At 39.1% G+C, this 16,033-nt stretch overlaps 1 protein-coding gene across 3 annotated transcripts; it reads left to right on the forward strand.

Moving 5' to 3' along the window:
- Positions 1 to 66: 66 nt before the first annotated feature.
- On the forward strand, positions 67 to 14,752 carry LOC141429246 (short-chain specific acyl-CoA dehydrogenase, mitochondrial-like). Of its 3 annotated transcripts, none has more exons than XM_074089520.1 (10): positions 67 to 266; positions 368 to 451; positions 4,189 to 4,358; positions 8,143 to 8,401; positions 9,029 to 9,190; positions 9,421 to 9,487; positions 9,734 to 9,885; positions 10,731 to 10,822; positions 11,911 to 12,110; positions 12,661 to 14,752. In XM_074089520.1, the coding sequence occupies exons 2-10, from the start codon at positions 412 to 414 to the stop codon at positions 12,752 to 12,754; spliced, it is 1,236 nt and encodes a 411-aa protein (XP_073945621.1). In that variant the 5' UTR covers positions 67 to 266; positions 368 to 411; the 3' UTR covers positions 12,755 to 14,752. The 3 variants fall into 3 exon arrangements, with proteins under 3 accessions (XP_073945621.1, XP_073945623.1, XP_073945622.1); XM_074089521.1 differs by having other exon boundaries at positions 83 to 101; XM_074089522.1 differs by having other exon boundaries at positions 67 to 451; positions 9,746 to 9,885.
- Positions 14,753 to 16,033: the final 1,281 nt, after the last annotated feature.

Consider the following 16,033-nt stretch of genomic DNA (forward strand, 5'->3'; position numbering starts at 1 on the left):
TTGTTTCGATTAAAACAACTGATGAGACGCCTTAACACGCTGTCAAAGTCAAAGTCACAAACAAGTCACAAAAACGAAACGCGCGGTAGTCGCGGTACCGAGTGATTACAATAGAAAGAAAAAATATTTTTATAATTAGCTGGTCTAGTATATGTCATTTGTGATAAAGGTCGTCATTTAGAAAAAGCTTGAGTATATAACTTAAGCAGACCGTATGTGGCTATATTTCTAATACTGTAAAATCGCTGTCAATCAGTTTATAACCGGTAGGGAAACAACTTTTCGAAGTTTTTAGTGTACGCGGCGACCTTGGTCATTATCATAGTTACTTATCGTGTATTTTATGTCAACTGTTATTTCGTATCAGATTCGTCGGTCCTGTGATATATTCTGGTTTTATCTCCGTTAACCATGGCAGTGGGAGGGCTTCTGAAATCGACGAAGTTTACTTGTAAGTACATTATTAAAAAAAAAGTTGACATTTTAATTAAATTACTTAAATTTTTAATTAATTGATCATTTGCACAGAATGACAGATAAACACCTTTTTCCATGTTTTTTCCTCAAATTACTACAGTAACAACAGTAATTACTTATCAGGAAGCAAATTAGAGTGTTGACCCCATTGTCGTTAATTTTATGTAGGTATGTATTTAAATACATACCATGACATAATGAGTTTAATTAATTCACTCATTATGTCAGAAGGACACACAGTGATCACGACCCACTTGCTTATCAATTCTGAATGTCAATATTGAGCTTTAATTCTACTGCAATACAGTAACAAATTTTATATATACATTTATGTTTTTTTTCCACCTGCCTTAATGTCTCTTATGTTGGAACTAAGAAAAAGTACTGAATTCTAGTCTCATTTGTTTTAAGCACAAATTCTGCTGATTTAAAAAAGTACAAAAATATAGCCTTAAATTTGGCACATATCTGTGTCAAGACATACGAGGGGTTAAGTTAGGCCATTGCCATCTATGTATGTACTAGACTGCATGTTTCTTACATCAAAACAGTGCACAAATTAGTTCACAGCGCGGTTTTGTGAACAGTTCACTATAGTTTGTTGACGTCCGTGACAGGGGTTATGTGTGTGTTGTGTCAAAGTAATATTGATGATTGATGCGCCGCACAAATTGTTCTAAACAGCCAGTCTAGTGCCGTAAGGTACATAGATGTTGATGAGTTAGGCAGTCTACTTTTGTATATTATTTCTTTTGTGGGTGGAACATGAAGAATATGATGCTTAATTAAAGACCTGTCATGAACTTAGCTATAAGTAATAATTATGAGCTATTGCCTGCAGCTTTGCCTGCTAAGAACTTTATTGCCATCCTGTGGGAACTATAGTTTTCCAGAATAAAAATCCTATGTCACAGGGTCTCAAAACTATCTTTGTACCAAATTTAATCTTAAACAATTTAGTTTAAGTGTGAAGAGGAGACAGATACAAGTTACTTTGCCATTTATTATAATTTTAAGGTAGTAGGAATAATGCATTACCTTTCAATTTAGCTTAGTTCAATAAAGTCATAAGAGCCACTTGTTACATTTTTTTCAGCCACAGTGAATGAGGCACTTCAAAGATAAGAAGAGAAAAAAATACTAGGACAGTATGATGCAAAAACAATACTCCCATTTAATTAGTTACACATAAACGTTACACACACTAATTTGCCCAAACATTTATGAACAATTTCTATTTGTAAACACAGAAATATTGTTTTTTTTTTGTATAATTGCTGCAATTACTGTACTAAAATTGGGAACAAAATCAAGTATAATGACCATGTTTAACAGATGACATACTTTGATTTTCTTAACAGCACATAATCTTAAACTTCATTATTCTTAAGTACCACATTGCATTTGCCACCGTCCATTCACACAAATGTTTATCACTTTTCTGAGCTTCATGGCAGATAAACATTCATTAAGAATTGATAGTGTCCTTCTAACCATGACAATGGCATATCAGTAATATTATCAATGGAACTTTTGATATTATATAATGCTTTAGCTTTATCTACTGCTTAATATGGTATGCAATGATAATACCACATGACTACCCTTTTGTTTTGTTGTAGTTGGGTATTTATATGGTTTCTGGGTCATGGCAGTTTTAATAGGTCCGATTGACAACTTCAACATTTGTGTTATGTTTGTGATTGGTTGATTAGAAAAATGAGCCAATCACGAGCAAGACTGTAACGTATAACAGATCTCACTGCTCACTATGCTAATACCATCTAGCAGTATTTCGCCTGTCAAGAAACTCTAAAGGTCTCTACATATTACACCATATAATGCCATGACCATAATAGGAAGGTGTCAGATGGAGTGTCAAACGGAATGTCAAACGCATACATGACACGCGACGGTGACGGTTGGTTCCGAAACATGTTAGTGGGCATAGTCTTATACTTTTTGTTACAAAGAATATACAGGGTGTATTTGACCATGGGGTTTTAAATGCAAGGTTCGATTCTACTCACGAAATTAACCTACTTTAGGTTTTTAACATTTTCAAAAAACTAAAATTTAGGTCATTTATTGATCCTCAAAGTTTAATTGTTAAATCAGTGTATCGGACATGGCGGTGTTATCGCTGTCTTTTGGTACGGGGGCCTCGAAATAATTTTTGAAATTTATTTGACATCTCTAAAATGGTTACCTAATGATTCGCCGACTATTTTTAGGCAGATTATTGATTGGCAGACAACGTTTCGCCGAGTAACGGTACGCCGATGAATTTGTACGCAGATGTATTGTTTCGCAGACTAACGTTTCGTAACTCAACCTTTAGCAGACTATTTATTTGGCATATGAGTCAGTAAGCCGAACGACTATTTACAGAAATTCGTTTAGCCTATTAATCACTACACATTTTGCACATTTGGTCGAACAACCTTTCGCTTTTGTAACGGTTGAACTATTATTCAGTGCGCTTATAAACTTCTCGCATCTTTTCGTTTCGCATGGGGACTGGCATTCAATACCGTGAATATGTGTGGATTACACTATGGCCTTATTAGCATTTTTACACGCCGTGCTGACCGCGCATTCTTTATGATTTTTTTTATGTACCCTCACAAGTTTCAAACGTATAACGCAAGTAATAAACGTATTTTTGACCATCATTTGTATTTATTTTACATTGGAGTTTAAACAAACCAAGTCGCGATGCTAGCAGTTCGGTTCTGGCACTTCGCCGGCCGCTGCCGCGGCACGCTCGCTTCGCTCGCTCGGCTCGTGCGTTGTTGGTCGCAATTCTACCTAACACTCCTCCTCGCTAACGCTCGTCGTCGCACCTAACTTCATTTTGATAAAAGTTAGTATATTTATATAATCAACTCAGTAAAATCCTACCTGTCGCTTAGCCGATTTTATCTACGCAGATTACGAAACAAAAATCGACTGAACATTAAATCTACTTAACAATATGAATGCCATGTGATAACTCTGCTTATCGTGTCTCGACGAACAGTTGTTCGGTTAACTGAAACAATTACGAAACAAACAATCTACTAAACGTAAATCTGCTTATCGCTATTCTTCCTACCGACTACTCGGCGAAACGAATAATAGGCGTAACGAAATTATACCAAACGTTGCTCGGCCAAAAGAAAAATCTACCAACAGTTGTCTGCGAAACGAAAATCTGCGTAATAAAACTCGGCAAAACGACAGGTCACCCTCTAAAATAAACATTTATCAATGTGCCGTCAGTTTAGTACTGTATCGCATATGTTGAAAATTACATTTTCACTTCTCATGCACGTATCAGAACAAAAGTAGCTCAGTTATGGGACTAGAATCAAACCCTGGATTCAAGCCCCATGGTTGGACTCCCTGTATTATTTTTGCCTGACACAAGTTGCAATAATATGTATACACGGCCATAATGTTAAGTGCATAAAGTTTTGTAACTTTGGCCGTGTCAATATGTTTGCACTTGACTGTATGATACAGTGTAATGTGTGGAAACCTTTATTCAGATTGATTGACGTGATAGTCTACTATGGAACCGTATTACGCAGCGTTGGCAGGCCTCACATTAGGTGGATCGATGGCATCGCGAGTGTTACTGGTTACCAGTGGATGCCGGTGGTGGGTTTTCCACAGTGTATGTCTTCCGGCTGATGATGACAATTTACAGTAACTGTTTGTTCTCAGTGTATTCGCTGCAGACTGCAAAGACAGTAGCGTCACAATGCCGCACGTTTACATCGCAGCTGTCGGAGCAGCAGCAAGAGATCCGGGACATGGCGAGGAACTTCAGCAAGGAGCAGCTCAAGCCACAGGCTGGCAGCCTGGATAGGAAGGCCCGTTTCCCCTTTGACCCCGTAAGTTATCTCTTTCACTCTAGGATAAGCGGGAAGCTTGGCGGCTTATGATAAGTAGGTCAGAACGCGTGCGTTTTAGGTTTTTTTTGTCTTATTACTAAAACAAATACGTATTTTAAAAATCTAACGTGTATACGTGATAGAAAAGATCTAGTTTTCTTATCATTCAAAAACTCATGTCTTGCCGCGCAATATTTACTTTGGTTTATTTTGTTTTTTAGAGACCCCAAAGTCATCTAAATTTTGTTTTCTACTGAATGAACTACAAGTAATCCTCAAATATCTTGCTGAATTTCAAAAGTAACACGTTACTAGTATTTATTTATTATTTAATCGTATGGCATTTTATAAATATAGGCATTAGAGCAAAATACTTAAACTACTAAGCCACGCAACTGCATCAGGTGTTAGTGCATCCAAATCTTCGGCGGGTCCAGGATAGGAGTGTAAGGGGCAGCGCATGATGATGTGTTCCATTGTCTGTTCCTCTTCCCGCACTCACAGAGTGGAGACTCTCCACCCCCACTTGTGCATAGTTGCAGCGGCCGTGCCCAGTTCTCAGCCTGTTAAGGCGGCACCAAAGATTTCGGGAAGGTCGAATCCCGTTGGTTTGGCGGTCGGATCAATGTTGCGAGCATTTCTTCTGCTGTGTCCACAGCCCATTGTTTTTTCCAGCTATCCACTAGTCAAACTACGTTACTAGTAATGTAATGATACAGCAAGGTATAAAGGTGATAAGGCGAAGGCTGTGAAAACTCCACTCGAATGCGAACTGGAAGGATTAAGACATGCTAAAGTTGTTTAACTGACCCTTATATTTGTAACTTTATGGACTGGTTTGGCTCCTCGCCCAGCCACGTACATACCCTGACAATAAAACAATTATATGTACTTGCAACTTGCAGTGCATTAACCTTTTCGCCGTCTACCCATTTGCCTCACGGCGTGCACTGTGCAGTCTCAAGTATCATTTAGGCGGACGGTACAAGGAAAATATTCAGAGCTTCGTTAGGTGCGAGTATATTACGGGCCGCGCGACTACTCGTATGAATTTATAAGTGATCGACTATCGTAGGAAATGTACTTCAACTGGATATTTTTGGCACCATCTACGAGTAACTGAATTTATTTTCGAACTTTTTTAACTTTGTCATTATTTCCGGCACCTAAAGTTTTTTAAGTTTTATAAATTTTATAATATTCGTTACGGTCAGTGACACACAACTACTTTAGAGTTAGGTACATATCTAAAATGATGATAGATAATAGGTACATAGATATAAAAACATGATTACGTAATCCTCCTAATATTATAGGTACATAATTATTTTTAAAAGTTGCTGAACTAATGTTGTTCAGTTTGACGAGTCGAGTACGATCTATGTTTTAATTATTTGCCCGTGTTACAGGCCACACCCGATAAATGCTAAAGTTTCTGAGTATGTATGTGTATGAGAGGGTTAGTTTGTTAATCGTTTACGCTAAAACGGCTGGACAGAATTCGATGAAATTTAACATGTCCGGTAACAACAGATGGTTGGACGTCTGGAATAATACATTGGCTCGGCAAGAAAATGTCGAAATCTCAACCGAAGGGTTAACAGTGAGGTATGTTTGACACAATTGTTTTTAATGCAACTTCAACGATGACTACGAAGTAATATTTGGTAATTGCCGTGGGAATTTTAATTTGTTACTCTTTCACGCTAAAACGGTCGGCCGGACGTATTTCAATGAAATTTGGTTTTTAGGTAAGTTTGGTGTGTACGTCTTGAAGGACACAAAAAATATTTTTCACTTCACATGCTCGTAAATTTCGTATTAATGCTGGATCTATGCGACGTAAAATGAGTTTTTATGCTCTAGTGCACAAAGTTAAATCTTCGTCTAAGACCAAGTCGATCAGGTCTCAATAGCCACAAACAAAAAAGTTTCCATACATTTAAATATAAAACTAAAAATTAATTAATATAATTATAATTATTTAGCAAATGAGAAATAAATGGTACCTTGCAAGTGAACAAATTGTTTCCAGTATTGCTATTTCATTTCCTCGTAATCGATGTGAAAAGCAGTGTCTATGCCGACGTAGTCCTTGCTCCCTTTGCTCGGGTGGCTATATGAACGCTCGGCTAAAATTACTCGTTTTATGCTCTCGTTGTACAATCTACTATTTTATCCCGATATTCCCACGATTAGTATTGGGGGAGGCCTTTGCTCAGCAGTGGGACAGAATAGGCTAACAATATAATAATAATTCTACGATATCGTAACAAAATCCAAAAATGTCAACCGCTAAGGATTAGACAACATTTGGCGCGCGGTTGTATTGTGGCGGGTGTGTGTGGGTAAGGAAATCACTATGTATTTTTTGTGAATTCCCATGGGAATCCCTAATGTTCTTATGGTTTACGCGTGCAAAGCCACGGGTAAAGGCACAAGCCAAGTCGCAGGCATAAACTAGTGAACAATTGAGAAAGTCGTGCCGCGCTGCGGAAAGCTAATCTTTGCTGGAATGTCTTTTCAATAAGCCACAGTTTATCAGTCATTCTTTTCTTATCTCAAGTGCCGCGCTCAATATTGGCATTGTCTTATATTTTTCATTACGTAATCCTGTTTCTATATCTAGAAAAAAGAAAAAAAAATCTCTTGTTCTGAGAGGAGGCCTGTGCCCAGCAGTGGGACGTATATAGGCTGGGATGATGAATCCTGTTTCTATATCTACTGTCATCGTGTTATATATGTGTGAATAATGAAGATTGCCAAAGATTATTGGTAAAGTAGAATTAGAAATTAAGAGATGCGTAACAGAACGAGGGTCACCGACATAGCCAAGCGGATTAGCTCGTTGAAGTGGCAATGAGCGTCATACAGGGGCCGAAAAGTTCTTGAATGAAGACCGCGGACCGGCAAGTCCACCACGAGATGGACGGACCACCTGGTTAATGCCGCAGGTTCACTGTGTATGCAGGCCGCTTCCTACCGAAGGTACTGGTGGTCTATGTGAGAGGCCAATGTCCAACAGTGGACGTCCTACAGTTTGATGATGATGATGATGAGCGGTCATTCATTTACATAAATAGGTCGAATCATGTGAATATCTGGCAAACACACATCACAAACATTGTTTGAATGTTAAATACAGACATGTTTGCTGTTGTCAAGTACGCTTTACGCTGCTTTAATCCATTCCACATTTGTTATAATAATACAGTTTCGTTTCGCAATCGATTGACAAGAGCGACATTGGAAAATATGTAGTTCTTATTATTGTATATATTTCTGACACAATTTTTTTACACCGCCATTTTGGTCGGAAGTGGGGTTGTCACAAAAACATTTATTTATTTTTAAATATTATTTACCTACTTACCCATTTACCTATGTTTGTTATTGCTTTTAGCTGTCGGGTGCTTTCTACTCGCCGTTCCGAAATATCTGATGGCGATTGTACAATAAAGTACATAATACATTCATCCAAAAATGTTAACATTGTGCATTGCGCTGCCAAGAGTGTAGTCAGCGGTATCGGCAATTTTTGAAAAAATATTAGTTTTTCTTTTACAAATATACAATTTTACTCGCAAATGTGATGAAAAACATTGTATGTCGCACGGGCGATACTAGAGTTACGATCATCGACTCATTAAAGCCCTCAGTCTTCGACTTCGGGCTTCTAATAAACTCTCGTTCGTAATTCCTTATTTACCGCCCTTAAGACACAATGTACTACTCCATAAAAAATTTTTTTAAGTCAAATGTCTTTTCCCAATTTAAATTACAGATTAAAAAACTAACCAGCCTCGGCCTCATGGGGGCGTGCGTGGATTCTGAGAGCGGAGGCCTGGGCCTGGACTACCTGTCCCTGGCCGTCGCCGTGGAGGAACTGTCCCGGGGCTGCGCCAGCACCGGCATGATCCTGTCCATACATAACTTCCTTTATGCCAACTTGGTTAACGAGAGAGGAACGCCCGAGCAGAAGGAACTGTTCCTGAAGGAGTTTACGCAGGGATCCATTGGGTGCTTTTCGCTGAGCGAACCAGGTGTTTTTTTTAAATAACCTATACGATGTCCACTGCTGGGCCTCCCCTCTCCTTCCACTCGTCTCTGGCTGCTGCAAAATGACGCCAGTTCGGCTGAAATATCTCCAAATCGTCCCGCTCGGGTCCGGTCTGCTCCGGTAATTTCAGAATATTATTTTCACTTCTCATGATTGTAACTTCGTATTTACGCTAGATCTAGGCGTATTTATGCCCTAAACAAAGTACTTATGATATCAAAGAAAAACATAAAGTTTTTCTATTCTATTCTATTCTAATCTATTCTATACCTATTAAACACTTTAAACAATTCTATTCTATTCTTCATATCTATCTACCTAATAATATATATATATATATATATATATATTGCGGGGATCTCGGAAACGGCTCCAACGATTTCGATGAAATTTGGTATGTGGGGGTTTTCGGGGATGACAAATCGATCTAGCTTGGTTTTATCTCTGGGAAAACGCTTATTATCGAGTTTTAGCCCGAGCAAAGCTCGGTCGCCCAGGTACTAACAATTAAACAGATCAGTCAGACACATAAATGAGAACCCATGTGATGCATATGTTATTATTAGGAATTAGAATAGAATTCTGAAGTGTAAATGGCTCTTTCTTCCAGACGCGGGTAGCGACGTAGCCAGCATTAAGACGACGGCGCGTAAAGATGGGGACCACTGGGTTCTCAATGGCAAGAAGAGTTGGGTCACGTCCGCTATAGAGGGCAAGGCTACCGCCGTCTTCGCGACCTTCGACCCTGAGCTGAGGCATAAAGGCCTGGCGTGTGAGTAATATACTACTGCGACCATGGGCGTTGTATCTGGCGAGCGAAACTTTATTCTGTTACGAAAAACTTAACTACTATTTTTTTTCTTATTAATGATTTTCACATTTTATCGCAAAATGAATGGTAATCACGCACAATACAGGCTCTGCAGTCTAGTTTGGGGCCCACCAGATACTTGCTTTCTTACTTTCAAGTCTGCGTAATAATGTTCAATATTCCCTTGTCAGGTTTCCTGGTACCTCTGGATGCTGAAGGAGTGTTCCGAGGCAACAAGGAGCCCTTGATCGGCGTCAGGTAAGTGTTAGATTGTTCGTTCCCTCCGTGCTTTCCTAACCCGCTGGAAATGGTACTTACTTGGCCAATTAGGAAATAACTAGCTCTTGACCGCCACTCCACACTTAAGAAAAATTTTGTTTGCCGCTATATATATAGGCTGGGATGGATGGAATTAGATTGCAGTATCACCTCATTCCAACCTTAAATTCCTGTCAATTCCCCCCCATCCCGCAAACAAAAGGGGCTAATAAAGCAGCAGTGAAGCGTGTGCCACAGGGCGGCGACGGCGTGCGACCTGACGCTGCAGGACGTGCGGGTACCGGCCGCCTGGCTGCTGGGGGGCGCCGGGGAGGGCTTCCGGATCGCCATGGCGCAGCTCGACCAGGGACGCATCGGCATCGCCGCGCACGCCGTCGGTGAGTTGACATTAACTGGAAGACGTCCACTGTTGAACGTATCCCTCACCCCTGCTCATCCGTTATTTGGCCCGCTATCAAGCCCAGGTATAAAGGAGACGCCGGAACTTGGGTCTTCGGTCAGATCGTGCTTGTCCTTGTAATTGAGGGGGAGTTATCATAATCCTCATGCTTGACAGGCAGCTTGGGAAATTTTGGAATTGAAGCATTGGTGTGAATTTGGTGAATTCCAGGGTAGTCAGCCGCTAGTTTCTGCCTGTAGCCGCGTGCCACCTCCCACAGCACAGTTGGTAATGCTGTTGGATGAATTAGTTGGATCGCATTATGGTTGGAAATGTGTTCGTAAAATTCTGGATATCCCTTAGTTGCCTTCTACAACAACTAATACGGGACGAGATGGTGGTTTCTTTTCCGAATACCCTACGGAACTTGGTTGACTAAATACGAGTACATAGGTATTAGACGTGACTACCGGCCGCCTGGCTGCTGGCTGTAAAAGTGTCTAACAGGTGCTTAAAAATATTTCCAATAAGCAGGATTAATGGTAAAAGAGCTGCAGTTCCTCGATTCCTAAAAATAATATAATTAGTTCGTCAGTTATATTGTCAACAAATATTGGACGATTATTTTTTGCCGATCCAACAAAAAACTAGCTAGAGCATCAAAGTTCGGGCTGAGGGTCCGTGACGTCACGTCTAAGTCAAAGTATATCAAGGTGTGACGTCACAAGAATCAGTAACGGCCTATACCTATTATGTTCAGTTTAAAAAATAATATAGCTTAAATAATCGTAGCCTAAATATATTCTTCGTTCCAATAATTCTAACATTAACTGTTCTGAACAGGTATCGCGCAGGCCGCTCTGGACACAGCTATCAACTACGCTAAGGAGCGAGTGGCTTTCGGAAAGAACCTCACGCGGCTGCCTTCTGTCAAGGTGACATTTAGTGCTCATTCCAGCTATTTTCCATGCTTATGCCTACGAAGAATTTGTGTATCAAAATTCTCCGGTAACTACCCAATTTTCCAAAACAAAAGTATCCTATGGGTTAATCCAGGTTATGAAATAACTGTGTGCCAAATTTAATCAAAACTCGTTGATCAGATTAAAGTGTGATACGAGTATGATCGAGAATTTATACCTTCCTGCTTATTTAGACGATCCAGTGGTTAGAGAACCGACTACAAAGCATCATTCATATTGGGGTGGTAGGCAGATATTGTAAATGAGCAAAACGAATTTTTATCCTCGAGTCTTGGATGTTTACTACGTATTTAAGTAATTATTTATCTATAAGTACGTTAATCCACGTCCATGCTGTGCCTGATTTTAGAATAGGACGGAGTCTATTGTCGTACGTGCATTAGGTCGATTCCAGTGTAGGCAGTTGGTAGTTGGTGCCGCGGCAACGCGCCACAAGCACTGGCGCTGCCTGCCATGCTGAAGGCAAGGGGAACACCACAATATTTTCCCTCCTCATCACCACATCCGACGACCGCGATTCTGTCAAGAGCACAGCCTTAGCCTTAGAAGAGACGATTATCCGTTGCCTGTTGCGTTGGTGTTATTTTCAAAACATCCGGGTTCGATTCCCGAGCTGAGTACAAGTTTTTGAAAATGTATGGTTGCAGTTTTTCTTGTTATTAAAATCAATGACATGGTTCCTAAGAACGGATCTTCGTATGTATTATAGTTTCAGACTTTCCCATACTGACCGATATGAATGTTACACCCTGTATACACGACTTTCATGTTAAGTCAATACACAGTTTACATAGGTTACAGTATACATAGATTTTGTCACTTTAGCTGTATCAATCTCTGTAGTTAACTGTAAGTGTAGTTGTATAAAGGCTTGGGGCTTTCAAACCAAGTCCGGGTTTGCTAGACACGCTCGCGCCCATGCACCCTTGCATACCCAGAGTAACTCATCTTGACAGGCTGTCGCTGTCGACGGATACGTCTGGGAGGACATCATCAGTTGACTGTAAGATATTTGGACTAAGACCACAGTCTCATTTCAGGACCGCCTGACAGACATGACCATCCTAGTGGAAACCGCCCGCCTTCTGACCTACCGGGCGGCCACCGACGTCAGTACTAAGAACAGTTCGATGGCGAAGTACGTCGCTGGCAAGAACGCCGCCGCTGTGGCGGACCACTGCGTCCAGATACTGGGCGGCCGCGGACTGTCCACTGACTACTCGGCCGAGAGACACTTCAGGTAATGATCTGCTAGCATACTTATAGTTTTCTGGGTATAAAAATAGTCTACTCAGTCCGTGAGTTAAATTATCAGAAAATATTCAATACGTATTCTTTCTCTTGTCATATTGTTGTTGTTTTTTAAAATAAATATGGCTCTGTCCATTGGAGGACAATTTTACCAGTGTCTAGTACGTTTTGCCGACGGTAATAAAATCTAGAAAACGAAATATGAGAGGTAATATAATCTATCTCTTGTCATATTAATTCTATTTGATTTGTAACGCTACACTCATAATTTGTATTTGTCAGTTGCGCTACGTTATGAAAATTATCTAAATAGTATACAACCTTGCTAAAACATTTATTTGACGCACATTGCTTTCATAACTTTTAGACTGGGCACAAGATGATAGGATTTAAAAACGTAAACACAACCCGATTTAAACATAGTGTAATCGATTCTACTTTCGATTCTGAGCAATCTACTTTCTGGTTTTCAGTTACCTATTTAATGAACCTTTTATATTTAACTAAACCTCCATTCACACCTAGTCTTTTATCTCCAGGGACGCTCGCGGTACGCAGATATACGGCGGAGTGACGGACATACAGAAGCGTCTCGTCGGCCATTTTCTACTGAAGGAGCACGACGCGCTCTGATGTTGCCGGGAGACAGCGGATATTCGGTAACGCTGCCCGGCTCAGCCAGCCAGAATAGATATTGAACGTTCGTCACATGCGATTAACCCTTGTACCTTGGTCAGTCAACTACAGATGTATTGAATAATGTTTTGCCATCAAATTTGAACCGACTAACTAGCTTACTAAAATTTACTGACGCTAATTGTGGAAGCGAGATAAATGCAAACTGTTTCGACAAAATACGATGGCAAATAATTGTTCACTAGATCCTTAGCTGGTACAAGTAGAAAAAATGGTAAACTGATGATTGACATCAAAAAGGGTCTTTACTGCCCTCATATATTATGGCAGCTGTTGCTGGGTCGATTTGATTATCCGTTTTATCTCTAGTTGATAATCTAGTCTATGGAAACTAACTTTAACCTCTTCACCGCCACAAAACAAACGAAGTGTACGCCATAGAAAAACCAGCGACAAATCAACACGATTTTTAATTCCCGATTTCGAGTTGAATGTTGGTCATATAGATGACCGTGGCGTGAGGCATTCCATTGGCTGTCACGACTGGATGACTGGCGGTGAAGAGGTTACAGAATTAATACGGTATTTGTACACATTTTAACGAATTTGACAATAATAAGTACAGTACAACCAGAATGTTAACGTCACTCGGGAATCATCGGTTTTTTTCGTTTTCCACAAGATTCTATTCAGATCTTTTGTTTCGAGTTTCGAACGACATTAACAAACTAGTTTAAGTGTAATTTTTTTGGAATCGATTTAAGACTAAGTGGGACTAGTTAAAATCAGCCAATATCAAAATCAAAACGTTCTATGAGTAGATCACGAAGGGCTCATTTAGATGTACATATTATGTACAAGAATCGTTAGCAAAAAAAAAAAAAAACCGGTTTGGCAGTCAAAATATAACATATTGTTCCTTCAGCACTACAGTCGCTTGTTATATGTTCTTTGTAAATAAAAACATTATTTTGGCACTGTGCTTGTATTCATTTAAAATATAAATGCAGAGGGCTACAAATGGCTGTCTTGAGCGTTTATACATTGCATTGCATTTTTGTTAGTTTTTGACGATTATTCCGTTAATGTGTCTACTCCAATAATTATTCGTGATAGACTTTATATTCTTAAAAAACGAACAAATGTATATTAACGGTTTTTAAAGAAAATAAAAGTCTATCATGAATAATTATTGGATATATTAAGAAGAGTGCTATCAGACCACATTTTTAATTTTCATTAAATTTTTATGGAATAATCGATAAAAAACTAACAAAAATTTAACGTTGCCAGCTCAGCAGGTATAAACGCTCTTAAGATTTACATCGAAGAGAGCGCAAGATGGCGCGACCCACAGATAATACAAGCTTGATGTAACATCGCTGACACATTAACTGACCATTTGTGCACGTTGTATAGTTAGAGGCATTGACGATGACGCGTGTCGTGGTTCTTATTACAATGACATTAATGTCTCATTTTGACAAAATCACGCGTCTTCGTGGATGGCAATAGGTATAATAAGGTTCAAGTATGGTCGGTTCAGTGTTTGCAACTGTATTTTCAAACTTTGGTTGCCATATTGTTTTAATTCTACTCAAGTAGGTATTATGTAGTCTAAGCTAGTCTACATGCTTTATCTTTACTTTCTATGATTTTAAATTATCTATCTTTCAATGAAAACGTACTTATTTAGCTATATAGCTTTAGCTATAACATTCCAAAAAATGTTTTTTTATTTATTTGGTCTTTTTTTAGGATCTTTATACAATTGTACAGGGTGTTTATTTGCTTTAGGGAATGTCAACGAAATTTTTTCTAGCTTATATCATTCTTCGAGTGATATTTTAAGTTTCATCGAATGTTTATAGATGCTAAACTCGCTTTTCTACAGCTTGTTGTAGATGGCTAAAATGTGCAAAGCAATAGTACCATTTAAGTATAACAGTAAAGTGTATATCCAAAACTATAATGAAATATATATTTTTCGAATAATACGTTTTTTAATGAATTGCTACATTAAAATGAAAAGCATAGTGCCACGAGCTACACAGCTACAAAAAGAACTGATTGCACAAAAGGAGGAATGAAATGAAGGAGTAAATGTCAATAATAATAATGTCTGGTGTTGCAGATGTTTATGGGCGGTGGTGATCTCTTACTATCAGGAGACCCACTTGCTCGCTTGTCATCCAGTCGAATAAAAAAAATCCTGCTGTCATTACAACCACACGCTCAAGACAATTAGAGAGAGAGCCCCTACCCTTGTTTATGCAAATAAAAATATTTGAATTTGAATTTTGAGACATTTTAATTAGGTACACATTCGATACACAGGAAAAACACATTTGAAAGGAAAAATTAAACAAAAACTCATCATCATCAGCCCGAAGACGTCCACTGCTGGACAAAGGCCTCCCCCTTAGAACGCCACAATGAAAGACAACTCGCCACTTGCATCCACCGGTTTCCCGCTACTCTCACGATGTCGTCAACAAAAACTCATCGAACACTATAAATTGGGCCCCACTCATCATAATGTTGTTTTTTAGTGGGACCCATTTAAAACTAAAAACATCACGCACACTGACGCGTCGAAAGTAGTTGCTTGGTATTGATAATTATTCCAGGTACTAATAAAGTCGCGTGTATTCTTCAAACGAATCCCTAATGGTTTTGAACGCTTTTGAAACCTAATAGCTAATCACATTGTACTAGATTTAATTTCAACATTCTTTAAACTGCACCTTATTGGTGTAGTAACAAGGTTTACTTTGGAGTTGTATTATAAGTAGAATGTAGAACCTTGTCACAGTTATCCAGCGGAATAAGACATACCGATAGTTGATGGCGATTTATAATGTAGTCATTAGATCGCCGCGTAACGTGAGACGCAGTTAGTCTTACACAGTGATACCATAGACCAGGAGCTGATATGAAAAATATCATGTCATTTTATATATTAAGAATAATTTAACAAAATGACATGTAATATTGATATTACAAATAAAGGAGTTCTGAGAGGAGGCCTGTGCCTAGCAGTGGGACGTATATCGGCTGGAATGATGATGATGATGAAATAAAGGAGTACGAGTACCTATGTAGTCATGTAGGTAGGTAGGCCTACCTAGGAAACCTAGGTAGACCTACAATAAGTCACTTTTTTCCAAGGGCCATAGCTTCGAAATAAATGATTATAGAATATTTGTGATCTGACTTATTGTTCAAAATAAACTTCTATTCTATTCTAATGGAGGTGTTTTTTATGTTTGTTAT

This window comes from Choristoneura fumiferana, chromosome 6, assembly GCF_025370935.1.
Source record: "Choristoneura fumiferana chromosome 6, NRCan_CFum_1, whole genome shotgun sequence".
In the NCBI taxonomy this organism is placed as follows: domain Eukaryota; kingdom Metazoa; phylum Arthropoda; class Insecta; order Lepidoptera; family Tortricidae; genus Choristoneura; species Choristoneura fumiferana.